The sequence below is a fragment of the Curcuma longa genome, chromosome 3, assembly GCF_044706935.1.
Source record: "Curcuma longa cultivar G26 ecotype Majalengka, Jawa Barat chromosome 3, ITB_CL_G26_1.1, whole genome shotgun sequence".
In the NCBI taxonomy this organism is placed as follows: Eukaryota; Viridiplantae; Streptophyta; class Magnoliopsida; order Zingiberales; family Zingiberaceae; genus Curcuma; species Curcuma longa.
In genome coordinates this window covers 3,245,473-3,261,784 of record NC_133863.1, presented here as the reverse complement: position 1 = coordinate 3,261,784, position 16,312 = coordinate 3,245,473, and the positions used below count along the sequence as shown (strand labels likewise).

The following is a 16,312-nucleotide window of genomic DNA, read 5'->3' as shown; positions in this document are numbered from 1 at the left end:
GTTCCTTTCTGCGTGGCCCAAGCATCCGTCAACTAGAATTGCGTTTCCTAGTTTGAGGCTTTGAGCCATGAGGCCTACAGGAATATATTGGATTCTCTACTCCATTAGTCTATAGAAGGCATAATTAGGATTGATTAAGAACATGATTAGGAAATGCAGAGCCTAATTTTTTGCTAAGCATGGCACAGGAACAGTCCTCACATGCAGCAATGAGATTTAAGCCTCAGCTGCTCGTCAAATTCAAATTACTATTAAACACTAGTCACATGAACTTCACTCTTTTTAGTCCATTACAATTTGGCATCATCAAGCCCATTCTTTCAGTTTTTATTGCACCTAACAATCATCTTACATCACCTTCGCAGCTCGAAACTAGTAGAAAGATAAACCACAGAAAATATTGTGCACAAGTTTCTAACAACTTCCCAAGTACAAGATGCACACAGAACACATACTTATTAAATTGATCAACCTACCGATCTCCTCAGCGGCACACAAGCTTAAAAGAAAGGAAGAACTGTAGTTGAGATTGTGGAACATTAGTATATGATCCAATGAATGCTTTAGCTAACTAAAGGAAGCATCTTAAACATACTAGTCGCTAAATTAGGATACTGGAGGTTCTAACTTGATGAAAATCCACGAACTCCCCCTCTGCTGATATCCAACATATTTCACTTCAATTTGTTTTAGCTATCTCTATGTTTCATCGAGATATGAAAACCGGGTTACAGGAAGTAAGTTAATTGCTGCTTCTTTCTTGAGCCTCCATCACCATATAACTCGTTCCATTGCTTCAACTCGCTCATAATGGATCCCTCTGGAGCAAAACTGGCAGCTACCTGTGTAGCAATCGATTTATAGGATTAAATATGATGGGAAAAACAACTCATAAGCAGGAGGAAAACAACCATATATTCAAGAAAATATTAACTTCAACGACTACCATGGTGAGCGACACTTTATTACGCCACCTTAGAAACTTGAACCAGTGCAAAGTGCTTGGATGGGTAATATCATTTTCGATATTAGTACAAGCTTCATGGGTGTCAATCGTATCTAGTTTAGATTGTATGTCATCTTGTACGAAGTTAAGAATGAAATCTTAAAATCATCCAACCAATCACTGGGAAACAAATACTTATCACGCTCTATGGGAACCAAGTTGGAACAGCAAAATTATGTTATATTAACCAATTCTGGTTGGATCTTAGTAATAAATGTTTGGAATCATATGATATGGATATACTTAGTATAATAGAACTTTTTAAAGATTTCCTGAGACTTCCAGCACAAATCTATCAAAATTTGTTTGAATTTTTTATCCCAAATATATAGAATAATACAATTTCAACACTCAGTTTTCTTCTATTTTCCAAACATAGGAATTTGATTCAACTTAGGAAATAAAATGTTTCTATTTTGTAAAATTTTACGGTTCCAAACGAGCTGAAAGAAGTAAACTGCTACAGGATAAGGTAATTAAACTCACTTGGTCCTTTGCCTGCCTCATGTCTTCCATATTTAATGGTCTTAGGATCAGGGCTTCGTCCTTATTTTCCTTACAGCCCTCTTCTTGGTTATCCATGCCCTTTTGCTTTTTCTCCTGAAAAGAAAGGAATGTCGTTGAAAATTCTAAGAGTACAAAAATATGCAGACAAACACTTATTGATGAGTATGAAAACAATCTGGGTTTATTCAGTTTATTATACTCTTTATCTTCTTCGTGAGAAGCCTCTTGCAAGAACTATCAGTGACACTACAAGACATAAAGGAGGATCTGCTACAAAATGAAAAGCAAGAATATAAACTAGGCAGTAGGTATTCATACTCGGATGTCTTGTCAGGAGTTAAAAATTGAGAAGTTTTTTTTCTACAATTTCGACATCAGATCATATTTAAATTTTAAACTGCTAAAAGTCCTGATATCCTAGCTAATCTTGAGCTCTCTCGGCCATCATTTACATCTTTAAGTGAATAGGTTTTGTTTCCCATAAAAAGGAAAAAATAGTTACAAAAGCTTCTGCCAATGCGGGATCCCACGAAAGTGTCGGGCTACATTAGATCAATTGTATGGTGCCTTATTTTGCATTTTTGCACGAGGCTATTTCTGGAACTCGAACTCATGATCTCAATGTCACATAGTAGCAATTTTACCATTGCGCCAAGACTCTCCTTCGAAAAAATAATCATAGACAATTAATAAAAAAATCTTCTTGATACTGTGCAAAAAATGGAAAGAATAAATACCAGCTCCCTGAGTCTTTCTGCTTGGATAAGTTCTCTAACAGGACGATATGCAGATGTTGTGCAGAGGGTCTGCTTTCAAAAGTAATCTTAGTAGAAAGAATAGATTATTCATTATTGATTCATCACTGAACAGACAAACCTTAAGATCACTGCCGCTATAACCCTCTGTCATTGTTGCAAGCTCCTTGTAGTCAAGATCTTTGCTGGTCTTCTCCTTCGACAAGAGTTTCCTCAGAATAAGCTCCCTGTTTTCCAGGGATGGTAGGCCAACCATTATTCTGTTGATCATAGATATTGGAAATTTTGGTTAAAATATAACTTTGTCACACACTATTTTCTTTTGCAAGCTTAAGGGGAAGGAAAAAGATGACAAACCTGCGCTCAAATCTTCTGATAATTGCTTCATCAAGATCAAAAGGTCTATTTGTAGCTGCAAGAACAAGGATTCTTTCCCCAGGCTTTGTCATTAATCCATCCCAGTGTGTCATGAATTCATTTTTGATTTTCCTCATTGCTTCATGTTCACCAGCCCTGTTTCGCTGCCCAAGCATGCTATCAACCTCGTCAACAAAAATGATAGTTGGTGAGACCTTGGCAGCAAGAGTAAACAAAGCTCTAACGTTCTTCTCATCTTCCCCAAACCATTTGGATGTAATGGTCGACATGGAAACATTTATGAAACTTGCACCTGCTTCATTTGCTATGGCCTTAGCCAGCATTGTCTTGCCTGTTCCAGGTGGCCCAAACAATAAAATCCCTCTGCAAGGCTTAAGAAGACCACCTTTAAAAAGGTCTGGCCTACGAAGGGGAAGCATAACAAGCTCTTGAAGTGAATTTTTGGTATCATCCAGGGCACCTATATCATCAAACGTCACCCCAATTTCATTTGCTGGAATAACCTCTGGTCTGATACGTTTTTCAAATTCATTGTCTGGTGTAACTTCCTGAATGTTAAGAGAAAGTGGAAAAAGAAATGAAGGATAGAATCTTAATGAAAAACTCCATTAGCTCTTTGCAAGTTAAGTGGAAAGGAATTAGCATACAGGTGCTTTTGGAGGTAGAGATGAAACTACTTCATCCTTTTTCACCACAGTAGACTTTTCTGACTCAGTTTTACTTTCAAGAGGTGAAGGTTCTGTTTTTGCCTCGCAAACTCTAACAGTCGTTGGGTTGTCTTTTGCAGATTCCTATACATTAGGAGACAGTTAAAGCATGTGCCGAGATCTATATCATGTATGATGTAAATCATGAGTACAAAACCTTCATTGAATTAGCATTCCCCTCGAGCTGTGACTTTTCCTGATTGTCTAATTTTGTTCCTTGAAATATGCTTAATGCATGGGATAGACTGATCAATAAACAAAAGGAAAAAAAAAGAAAAGGAGGACTGATCAATAAACCAAAAAGGGAGGATAAGGAAAACAAGATAAAATTGAGATAACCCCCCAAAACATAAAAGACATTCACTCAAAAAAGAAATGACAATATATATCAGACCTCATAGAAGAAATGACAAGTTTTCCATTTCTGTATTCAGGATCCTTGGTATTCATCAAGTGGTATGAAACTGCTGACATCACAATTTCCTCAACGTATTTACCAAGAAACATTGTGTCCGCATGGCAGATCGAACCCAGATCATCACAATCAATATCATTTGCTGCAAGAACTTCAATAATGTGATTTCGATTATCTTGAAATTTAATCATTTTCATGTCTTCTTCCAATTGAGATTTCCAGCTAACACGATGTGTCTCATCTTCAGGTGGCTTAATTTCAACGTTGTATGGGAATAAAAGAGTGACCTTTTCATCCACTTCACTATTGTCACTGCCATCATCTGTCTTCCTTGAACCAAGTATCAACACCGTCCCTGATATCCTTTTCAGAAAATTTTCAAATAGTGAATACATTCTCTTTGATGTAAATAAAAGTTTGTCAACATCCCTTATGTAGAGAATAATTGGACTGCTCTTGGACAGTGAATGCAGAACCTGGAAATCAACAGCTTCAGCCAATAATCAAACTGAAGGATGTAAGATGTCAAAGAGGAATTACTTGGCAATCAAACTAGTATCATCTTGTCCCGACGATAACAATTAACATACCCTAGTGAAGAACCCAGTACAATAAGCAGATACCACATAGAAAACAAGTACCTTGTAAAGAGATTGTACAAGTAGTTTCTCTTCAAAAGGCCAGCTTGTAGTTCGCTTGAGAGGAGCTGCATTGAACCAAAAACTATGAAGAACCAGAATAATATATTTTCACAAAAATCTAGACGGGCAACAAGAAGCACCAAGTAGTCCATAAATTTCTCATGGAGCCACACAATTCTGTCAAGGCAATGACTTAAGTAGATTCACCAAAGATCGTGTTATTTTCTTTTGCCTACCTGGAATAGCAAGAGAGCCATGTGATCCTAGACAGTTCATCTCAGTTGAAACAGAGGCATTTCTTCGGAATTTTGGCATGTCAGTTGGGCATGCTGATCCACTGTAAAAAAAACATGAATAAAGAAAAAGAATAATAAGGTTGTATATTGTTACATATGACATAAGGATAACTTTCTGTTTGTAAAACCTTGAATTTAGTTCAACGCCACTGCTTTGCCTGTGCAATATTCCTGCAATAACCAACTGGTTGTTGTTAGCCTTCAAAATTAGCAACAACATTTTGCAGTTCTACAAACATATAGATACCCCATTTCTAAGTCAGTTGAATCCAAATATTCTAAGCATAAATGACATATCACACAACAAAAAGACCTAAAATGGTTATCAGTCAATAGCAGGAAACTCTCAACTTTTAATTGCAAAATAAACAAGTATTAAGAAAAAGTCTCCAGTAATACCTTTTAGTTCCTCTTTCTGAGAAATGATTGGAAGCGATCCAAGTAAATGAGACATTCGCTCAAGTGTTGTCTCAGATATAGATCTTTGTAATTTCTATAAAAAGAATAAAAAAGGAAATTTTACAAAGTGTTGAACTAAACTAAATATTTTGTGGACACAGTTATAAAAATGCAAAAATCATATAATGATAGCAACCTACATGTAATTGTACATTGATGAATAATAAATATAAATTTAAGGGAACTACCTGGCTCAATCAACCCTAAATTCTCTTCAATACTAGTAGTAACAGAAGAACCACATAGTGACAAAAAGAAAAAAAAGGCATGGCCCAGAAATGTAAATATGATATCACTTTATCCTGTATTATACTAAAATTTACAATGAACATATATGAAGCATGTTACTGTCTACTTCTAAGTTAGATTTGAATGGACTTGGGACTAATGGAATTCCAACAAATTTCTATGATCTTACAGGAGGTTTAGTGGTGCATCCATACTTGCTCTGTATCTGAAAAAAATAAACCATAAATTAGTTGAAGTTATAATAAAATATAAATTCAATATGATGATTCAGATATTGATATTACTTAGAAGGCATACCCTAAGTGTGAACTCGGTGACATCTAACAGCAGCAACTTAGAGTCAAAACAATGAGCCAGTGCTTTAGCAAGCATCTGGTGATATAATTCTTCAGATAGAACCAAAAAAATCATCAGTTCTTATTAGAATAAAAGATGCATGTATCAGTGAACCATAGCTCCATGACAACATACCGGCAGGGCCAGATAGCAAAATAGCACGACTTGCAGGAGAAAGATTTCTAGTGTGCTTAGAAAAATCTGCTTGCTTCAAATGAAAATAGGCCGCGCTAGTCAGTCTCACTCGAGTCAGCTCACTATCATTGACAAAAAGAATTAGCCAACATGATACGAAACATTAATAAGATAAGATAATAGATACTAACTTCTATATACTGAATTGAGAGCATCTTGAAACTAATCTTACACCTGCTCATGCAATAAATACAAGAATAGGCATCTTATATAGATAAATGATGGAGAACATCAAGGTTGAAAATTCTGAAGTTCATTTTCAAAACCCAGCTCGCTTAAACTTTTCCTTGGCATACCAAACAACAATGTAAATATCCATTGCAGTTCCATAAATTGGACTAGGCACAATTAACAGAATGATTCACATTGGAAACAAACCTTTTCGTGGCATACCAAACAACAATGTAAACGTCAGCTGCATTTCCACAAAGTGGACTAGGCACAATTAGCAAAATTCATCCACACTGAAATTCTAAAGAAATGAAAAATCGATGGGGAACTGCCCATCTATCTTTAAAAAAATTGCAGATAAAGGTCTGTATCATTTTCCAACATCTGCCATGTCTAGTCTACACAAATCATATAAAAACAGAAAAGGTAAAGGATAAAAACCATATATGTTCAATGCAGTAAGAGAATGTTGACGGTCGCTAACAATCAGCAATGAAATGTAGCTACTTATGAACCAGGTTTGTGATATATAATTGAAAGGGGAAAAAATCATCAATTGATGCCAGCTACAATCGTTTGGCTCAAGAGAATCTTAGGGCAAAGGACAAAGGCAGCACTTATATCTACCTATGAATGCCAGTTATATGATTCAAATAAAAGAGCACACAGCAATCTTAACAGCTTCAGAAAATAATAAAAATTTAATCTTATTCAGAACAAAGTTCTAAAATATCTCAGATAACACAAGCAGCCAGAGCATTAATTTATACCAACTATATACATCACTTTCTAAATAGCAGCCATCTCAAGTTGCTCTATTGTTTGGCTCAAGTCTACTGTCTTGTAAAATGATAATAATCAGAAACTATAGCATGTGGAAAACCCATATAATTAGCTAGATTCTGATCAGGATTATTTAAAATTTAATTTTGGGTAAAAATTTCACATGTCAATTTGGCAGCATGTAATGCCTTGTCTACTTGGAATCCATTAAAGTTTACAAACCGTTTAAATCAATTAAAGTTGCAAAGTCTCTTGTTAGAACAATACAATCATCTTATTAGGAAACCAAGTATGCGAAGAGAGCAATACAATCATCATATTGAGTATTAGCTTGCTTAATATTTAACCTCCACAAATTGGTGATACTAGAATTTAAAAAATTTGACAAAATGAAACAAGTCAGAATATATAGATGTACCATTTCGTGAGAAACATCCGTACAAGGCATTTATAGGAGCACCTCTTTACCTTAGATAATAGGGGAACTGATTAAAGGTAGCATTGCTATCCTTCCCGTCCACAATCAACCTCTTCAATTCCTGCTCAACATTCTCCACACTCAAGCCAGAAGAAGAACTCCCTTGTGTTGCTGCCCACCTGCTCATCGTCTGACCAGACGTCAAGCCTAAGCCAACACCGATGCCGAGCCCCACACTCAACGCTGATATCACGATATGCTTCTGCTCCATTCTTACACCACGAAACCCTTGTGACACGTCTGGGTTATTTCTTTCAATTCGGCCACTTCGCCCTGGACGCCACAGAAGAGACCGGCAATCAAACAGCTTCCATTCGGAGGCAGAAACTGAAATTTTGACTTAAAATTAAGAGGTCGAGAACAGAACAGAGAAGTTTGGAAACTTAATGAACATAGTCGAGTTAAAATCGATACATACCAGGAAAAAATGTCGTTTGAAAATTCTTTGTTTCTCAAGAGGATGCAACTGGATGAAACAACTTAAATTAAAAAGACAACCGCAAATCGACGTTTATGCTCGAAAATCATCTCCTTTTTTTTTTCTCAAGAGACAGCGCACATCAAGAGAGTTGCCCACACTCGATGACCCGCTTCAATCAAAATCGTAAATCAAACTAATGTTCGTTCAAGAAAACTTGAAAAGGAACGTTTTTTTTTCTCATTAGATTCTCAGTAAACAGGAAAAAAATGACTGCAAACAACCTCCGAAATACGAAAAAGAGAAAGGAATCAAGATCGGAATGCCATTGTCAGAAAGGGATCTACTTCAACTTTGCGCTTTCGATTCTCTTCCTCCTATCGTTTCGACATGGTTGAACTGCTATCTCCCGTTGGTTAATACGCTTTATATAGCTGGCGGTTCTTACGGATCCAAAACCTTAAAACAACGCCGCAAGAAAAGGTGCCAAATTTTAAAACCTATTTCTACCCACCAAAAGAAACGGGTGTCCGAAGACGAATGACCGGCGGTCAAAACACAGCCGGATTGGGCAACTGCGACTGAAGAGTCCACCTTCCTGCCGCTTTGTTCGGTGGGTGTGGACTCTCAAGGAACTCATTTAATTCGTCCTCTGATACGCCCAATGCCAAATCTTTGGTCTGCTACAAGCCCACGCCCATCGTCGTGCTCATCAAGATTGGTGTGCCGACGTCAAGGCATGGGCGTGAGGGCATCTCCATTAAAGAATGTTGCTGAAGTTCCCAAGCAACATGCATGCCACCCACGTGTACCTACGTTTTCCGGCGCCGCTGGAGATCCAAGGTACGTGCTACCATCTAAATAGGCAACTACCTCAGAGCTAAGCGATTCACCTTCTCCATTGATCGTCCGCAGGCACTCGTAAGTCGTACCTTTGAGCTTTCTACCGCATTGGGGTGCGCAGGCAACGGCCATCGGAATCCAGCAGCTGAAGAAACATACGGCTGAGCTTCTACTCCCAAGCATTATAATCAATCAAACGAATGTCATAACTTTGAAGCTCTACTGTAATTTCTCACAATTATATAATATCTTAATATTTAATTAAATTATTTAAGTGTTAAAATAAAGTTAGTGCGTTAACTGATAAGCCTTAGTGTCAAAAATATAGATGATTAAATTAGATGCTTTCTTGTGATGAAAATAGTGGTTACAATGACAAGAAGCTCAGAGTTCCCCACAATCACCTGTAAGACCGAAATGATATTAGAACATACAGGGAACTGGATGTTTTTTTGTGTCGGTAACAGGAATTGATGAAATGAACCTACAGCAAGAAATTTCTTCAGATCTCGTCCAAGTGCAATCTCTCTGACAAGAGAAAAAGCTCTGTTGATCTCACACCTCACTTCAAGTGCAATTTCACAGCTTGATTCTCAGGGATGCTCACCTCTGGAACATGAGGTGGAGATCTGAGATGCAAAGTTGCAGACATTCAGTGGTGAACTGAAAACAAAGATAAACATTGAAAGCAGCAAAAAGGTCTACTTGTTAATGACGGTGGTAGCCTTCGACCACAAAAAGAGCATGACCAAAGAGATTAAGAGGCCATTGCAAACCAAGGTTAGTAGATGATAGCCAACTAACTCCAACAGAACCCAGGTAACAGTAGCACTAATGAACACTCCAGCTGACATTTTCTTGTCCCTCCATAGCATCACGTTAGCCGCTGTAATGGAGTAAAACCAGGAAACAAGTATGGAATAAACAACATAGTAATCCATCAATGAATTAATACTCTGAATATTTGAAGGAAGAATTAATGAAGAAAGTAGTTATATTGAACCGTTTCATTTGACCAAACAAGAAATCCACATAAAGATCGTATATTTGCGTGTAATTCATGTAAATATTAAAGGAATCCTTATGCCCTACTTAATTCACTCCGATTCCTTTACCATATACTGTGAAATGATTCTAACTAGCATCTTAATTTCATGGTTACATGTAATGTCCGTTTATGATTCTTTGTATAGCTAGCTATCATGTTGTCAGTTCTACAAAATAGTGTTTCATTGCATCATATCACCTATATTGAATGATCGGATAGACAATATTCTTTCTCCATTAATATTCACATGCTCTGAGATGCATCTTCTTCTTGATCTTAATCTAGTGTTTTTAGTTTGAATTGGGAGTAGCCTGAAGATTCCCACCTCCCCTCCCTTTCAGTACTAGCCACTTCTTTTTCCTCTATCTACTGTTCTTAATTCGAGATAGAATGGCAAGAAGATTCCAACCTCCCCTCCTTCTCAGAACTAGCTGCCTCTCTTTCCTTCACAACATATCTTGGCATCAAATCAATGACGACAGACTACTACATCACCACCTCCCTACTCTCCACCATTAACAAATGATCCTCATGAAAATCCGCTATCTTGTCTCCCTTAGCACCGTCCAGCACTTTCAGTAGCATTGTAGGAATCTTCCTTTGAAGTTGCTCTTAACATACTTCAAAACTTGTGTTATTTACCGCATAGTCAAACATTAGTGGGGCATGTTGAAGACGTAAAGATTGAACAAGGATGATGGGTCTTCCTACAGGACTTCAAAAAATTACAAGTGCCTAGTCATTTATCATCATATCTAATGCAAACAATAACAATACTACAGCATGCAACACGTAATATACCAATGTAGAATATGTTATATTTGTTAGTTGTGTGTGCATATGATTAATATCTAGATTGTTTATTACTTGCACGATAAATATTTAAATTAGTACAGGCAAGTTATGTGTTACCACATCAAAACTTTAACATTTCATAAAATTCATCACAAAATCCACCTTAATTTATGGATCATCAAATGAACTAAACCATTCCTTTTGTTTCTTTTAACTGCATAGGCATCTACCAAGACGCCCCCCTTGGTCTACTTATGCGCCCATCAAGAGGGACCGCACATTGCATATATGTAATCCCTTGGCTTAAACACTCCTATGGCCACATATTTCAACTGCCTAGACCACTTTGTATAACATTGCACAGTGCAATATTAGCCTTGTATCTTAATTTACTAAGTGATATGTAATTTCGTTTTATGTTTCTTTCTAGTACTGCTATATATGATTCCCCAAAAAATATATTCTACCATGTTAATCCTTTACAAAGCCAACTAATAGTTTTTATAGTTTCAGACAAACTGCAAAAGGTTTACAGGTACAACTGCCTGTACTTTGAAAAACTGTAGGTGTAACTGCAAATGGTGGGCGGTGAAAAGCTAGGAAAGTAGCAAAGAAATATTAACTACAGTTCTAAACTAACAAAGCAAACCCTGTGTGTAATGTAGCAACTACCAATACAAATACTCAATATGTTTATATATCTTTTTATGCCTCCTTATGGTTCTAAAATTTGTATAATAGATATTTGTAGGCATACTCACATAATTTGATAGCTAAGAAGTCCATTAACGGTAAGTAATAAGTGTTAACTTTCTGCAAGGATATGTACGCTAAGCTCTAGTATGGAAGGATAACAACGAATTATATACTTGTAAGGATTTATTTCAATTTGACTCTTTTTTCTCATTTATTAACCGCCCAATTAACGAAAAAAACATTTTGTTTAAAAAAATTTTCTCTGTTTTAAAAAATGCTCACAACAAAATCTACCTCAGACAACTTTGACTATTGATCAAGTATAGCAGGAAAACATGCAACTCGCTTGCTTAAGACGGTAAATCAGCTATTTTTTAATGCCGCAAACGCCTATTGTAAAGCCTTATCCTAGAAGTTAGGGGGGAAAACTAAACCTAATCCATGCTCACAACTGAGAAATTCTGGCATGATGACATTTTTTCGTACAATTTCTTCAAAATATCGGAAACGCCAGCAACTGTCCAGTAATGGAAAATCCACTCTTCGAAGCGAATAAACAATTTGGATAAAAATCAAGTTTACGTATGATTAACATGATTTCGGGTAAATCTGCCAACAAAAGTGTAAGCTCACGAGAAAATGACAAAAAGAATTAAGAAAACAAAGTTATTTTAAACAGGAATGATATAAAATGAACAAGAAAGGAACGGTAAAGGAAGTTTGACAGACGGTAACCTTGTCCACCGCCAAGAACAAGGTGGAGTGGCTTCTCCCTGCCAAAGAGTCGGAAGACCTTGGACTTGACGGCGGTGGATGGCTCCGTTTTTTCCTACTCGGAATCGGAGCATGTAGATGATTCGCGCAGGTTTTCCTCGATCTTCTCCGTCACAATCGACTCCTCGTGCTCGGCCATCACCGTAAACGATCTCTTCTCAGTTTTCTCCCTCTCCCCCTGCGCTCTGCGCTTTATCGTACACTGGCAGAATCTTGATCGTTGGTGTAAAGTAAAGAGGGTTAGTTTTCAAAATTGAAAGATGAGAAAAAGAAAGAATGAGGATCGTCGGATGTCGACGCGTGGAAAATCGAGTTCGTCGGGCCGTCGAGTGCGTGGCAGCCGAGATGGAGAACATGTCGGCGATTTTGATATATCGCATTTATCTGATTGACATATATCGTTCATTTCATGACATATATCTTCTCCATCAGCAGCTCTGTTTTCAATCATCCTCCTCCTTTCCTTCCTTCTTTCCTTCTTTATTCTAGATCCTAATTCTTCTTCCTCTCCAATAATCCAATAAGAGTAGCTCCTCTTCTACTTTTTCTTGTATTAGTCTAATCTTCAAAAAACATAATTAAGATTTCCATTCTTTTCATTTTTCTTTTCCCTTACTAGTTCAAGCAAATCAATAGTAATTTCTATGATTTTATTTGATTTATTTCGTTTTATCTTTAATCAAATGTTAATAGTGAAAAAAATAAATCATCATAGTAGTTTTTCAATATACAACAGAAAGTCTCAACTTTTAATTTGTCAAACTTTTTTATCCTTCGCCTTAAGTCCAGTAAACAGTAAATAAATTAAGCCCCTCCCCATTCTAATTGCTGCTATATTCGGTTTCATAATAAAGCACAATTCTTATTTGTCATCCAGCAACTTTAAATCAGCACTTTACAGACACCGTCAAATCTACCAACAGCGACCCAAATGGTTTTACCACTCGTTTCCATCATCACATGCAATGCCACTATGCGTTTCTTTAGTTAAAGTTGTTTTTGTGTGTGTGTTGTTATGCTTGTTTTGCTTTTCCAACATGGTAAACGATGAACCAATCCTCTCCACTGCCACCAGATGCTCAACCTTCCGTTGCTTTCCACTCAAGGCTACGTGGCCTCTACAGGTACTACTTCATCCTTTTCCTGTGACTGCCAATTAATCACAAAATTGCAGAATGATTAATTACTTGCAACACACTCTCCCTTGCAAGAGTTTGTACAGCATGGATATCAATCAAACAAACAAAAGAAACGTAGAAGAAATTGGAAATAGTAAAATAAAATAACCTGCCATGTGTGTGACACTCGAATTCACATGTGACAAACAACATATGATGAACTTCCAAATGCACACGGCAGTTGATAATTTGATGTCAGCATGTACCTTGGTGGCATTCACTGCCAATGACACTTCACCAAGCCATTAAAAGGCCAGATGAAACTAAATAATGTGACACTGGGATACGTGCTATTAATAACTTTTAGGGAATACCAAACGAGTGCTTAATTTAATCAAATACGATTAAAAAAATCCAACGCAAGTAGTGTTTTTTGTTTTTTAATATAAGAGGAGATTCCTCATGAAGCTCAAGACACGAAAGAGCAAAGTCAGCTAGAGCTTTAGTCTCCGAAAGCAATAAGGACAACAGCTAGAACACTGTTGTGTTTCGATTTCGCACACCAAGCCGAGTTGACCATTATCTCTTCGTTCGTCGATGTGAAATTTAAAACTCAAGGCCGTACGTAAGTGGGCAACTATTCCTCTTTTCTCTAAACATTATCATAAACAAAGCAGACAATACAGGGAGGAAGAGAGATAAAATTACAGTTTTACCAACTTCAGTACTCTGCCTTTCCTAGTGGGAGGAAAAGCAGGAGTAACGGTTGAGATGTGACATAAGTGAAAAATGGACGGATGAGATGTCGTCCTCCACTGTCTTTCCTCTCTCTCTCTCTCTCTCCTCTGCTCTCTGCTCTCTGCTCTCTGCCGGCAAAGGAAGTCGAGATGGAGAGGCGTCAGCTGCTGCCAGCTGCGGCGGCGGTGTTTTTACTGTTCGAAGACCATGGAGACACAAGGACGTACTCACCAAACTCGATTTCGTCGTCGAGGAACTCCGCTGCTGCTTCCCTGGTTTCTGCGATAGCGACTTCTTCCGCAACGCCCACGAAGAGCAACTCGTCCTCGCCCATGACCTCCATGTCCTCGACCAGTAGCATTTCCTCCTCATTTTCTATCTCATCGTCATCTGCTTCGTCGTCGTCATCTACTTCCTGCCGGCGGTTAAGGAGTTCGTCCTCCATGGAGGATGTGAGGGGCGTGGTGGGGGAGAGACCGGCGGCGGAGGAATACAGGGGGCTGTTGGTGGGATTCTGGGAGTGAGGAGGGAATCCGGTGACGCTGGAGGCGTCTCCTTTTGCGGCGATAGCGACGGGGGTAGGGGAAGCGAACTTGTGGCGGGTGCTTCCGGCGAGGGAGTTGCGATGAGTAGGGACAGGGTGGTTGTGCTCTGCGGTGTAGGTGATGATGAACATGGCAGGGTCCGCCCGGCTTCGCTCAACCTGCTTCCGGGCTAAGCACCCCTTTGAACTGCTACACCGATAGTATCCCCTGTTTCCAAACGCCATGAGACGATCGAGCAACCAAGCTCGAAGTTAGCAACTGTGATTATTTGATCCTCAATAATCCGAGAAAGAGAGAGAGAGGGGGTAAACTGTGTGTACCGAGGATAAGGAGAACCCTTGATCGGTTTCTGTCCGTACTTGCGCCACGCCCACACATCGTCGTCGGAGAGCCTGGCGGCAGAGACGTGGCACACTACCTTCTTCTGCTGGTTTCTCCTGGAATCCCCAGCCAAAACTCAATTTTTAGACCCAAGTCCAAAGCTTTTCTTCCGCTAATCGAAATGAAAGAGCAGGAAAAGAATAAGAAAAAGGGCGATGTCCAAGATTTATCCAATCTCTTACCTGCGCTTGGATCGAGGCATCTGGACGAGAGACCGGGGAGGTTGCCTCGCCGGCTGGGGCGGCTGATGCTGCCCAGCCACAGCGGCAGCGAAAACAGAAGCGGCAGAGACAGAGTAATGGGAATCAGTCACCGTCCCAGTTCCAAGCTGTTGCCGTTGGCAGACTCTGTTGATCAAAAAGGGCTTGCACAGTTCCTCCAGCTCCTGGCCGCTATCGCTAATCTGGAACAGATCCGAGAATCCGAAAAAGGAGCCACCTTTCGCTCCTTCTGCCTCCTCCCACACCTCAAGTGGCGCCTCCGAGAGAGGAAAAGAAGCAAAGTCTCTCCTCTCCAACGTCTTAGCCGCCGCCGCCGCCCGGCAGCTCCTCACTACCGCTCCTAGATCCCAGTCGTTGTCGGCGGCCATTTCCTTCAAAAACTCCCAGATCTGTGCCCGAGATCCGCCTAAGCAGCCACGGAGGCGTTGACCAACGGAGCAAGGATGAGGTGAAAAAGGAGAGGATAGAGAAAGGTGAAGCGATCGTCGCTGACTTTTTTTGCGGAAGAGTGGAGAGGAAGACACTGGTATATATACAAGGATTTAGTATGCAAAGATAAAGGAGCGGTGTTTGGTGGTGAGGGTCAGGGGTGTCGCTCGAATCGGCCAAAAGCCAGGATGGTTTTCGGAAAACCACCGTTGCTTTCGTTTCTCCAGCCGCTTGACTTTTTGCAAAAGTCAAAGGGGCGAGAGGAAGGAGAGAGAGAGAGGGAGAGAGAGAGCACGAGAGGTTTAAAGGGTAATAAGTGAGTGAGAATAATTGAGAGGATTAAGTTGTGAATTGATGATTAATTAGGAGTTCGCAATAAGTGAGTAAAATAAATGCATCTGAGAGGGGTGTCATTATAGCGGTACAAGGGCCACGTGTGTCACACGTGAGGAGAAGCGTGGGACTGTGGACCCTCCTCCTCCTTGTTTCTCGGTGACAATTGTCATGTTTTCGAACATTCACAGAAGAACTTAAATAATAAATATGGCATTTTGTGAATAAATGTGCTAATAAAATTATTAGTTGAGTGATGATACTTTTAATAAATAAATTTAAATATTTACATACAATGTATTTAGTTTGAGCCTTTAATTCGTGTGCCCCCTTTTTGTCATGCAATTTTTGTTCATTGAATGTATGAAATTGATTAAAATTTCAAGAGATTAAATTCCTCCGTACTCCTTTTTCAAAAACAAAATAATAAGCGGTCCCCAAAGCTACGTTACTTCAGTTAGATCATCTAAAAAATAATCAGATATCTTAAATTCAAATCTTACTTGTAATATATTATAAGAAATTTTTCTTTGAAAAATAGACTTAAGAACTATTAAGCCTCCTTGAATGCTTCTCAATTTATAATGATAATCAATG

At 38.7% G+C, this 16,312-nt stretch overlaps 2 protein-coding genes and 1 pseudogene across 2 annotated transcripts; all 3 read right to left on the bottom strand.

The window, feature by feature from the left end:
• Positions 1–728: 728 nt before the first annotated feature.
• On the bottom strand, positions 729–8,434 carry LOC141824652 (uncharacterized). The gene is made up of 17 exons (XM_074711975.1): positions 8,305–8,434; positions 7,367–7,683; positions 5,885–6,006; positions 5,711–5,799; positions 5,583–5,618; positions 5,105–5,198; positions 4,834–4,876; positions 4,646–4,746; positions 4,410–4,474; positions 3,748–4,244; positions 3,511–3,598; positions 3,294–3,437; positions 2,626–3,194; positions 2,390–2,528; positions 2,251–2,319; positions 1,493–1,606; positions 729–842 (listed from the first exon to the last, which is right to left on the bottom strand). Exons 2-17 carry the CDS (start codon positions 7,585–7,587, stop codon positions 729–731), a joined length of 2,505 nt encoding a protein of 834 aa, XP_074568076.1. The 5' UTR covers positions 7,588–7,683; positions 8,305–8,434.
• Positions 8,435–9,037: 603 nt separating this feature from the next.
• LOC141823039 (reticulon-like protein B5) lies at positions 9,038–12,089 on the bottom strand (annotated as a pseudogene).
• Positions 12,090–13,763: 1,674 nt separating this feature from the next.
• LOC141825116 (putative WRKY transcription factor 27) lies at positions 13,764–15,511 on the bottom strand. Its single transcript, XM_074712509.1, has 3 exons — positions 14,915–15,511; positions 14,672–14,788; positions 13,764–14,558 (listed from the first exon to the last, which is right to left on the bottom strand). The coding sequence occupies exons 1-3, from the start codon at positions 15,319–15,321 to the stop codon at positions 13,967–13,969; spliced, it is 1,116 nt and encodes a 371-aa protein (XP_074568610.1). The 5' UTR covers positions 15,322–15,511; the 3' UTR covers positions 13,764–13,966.
• Between the last annotated feature and the right edge of the window lie 801 nt (positions 15,512–16,312).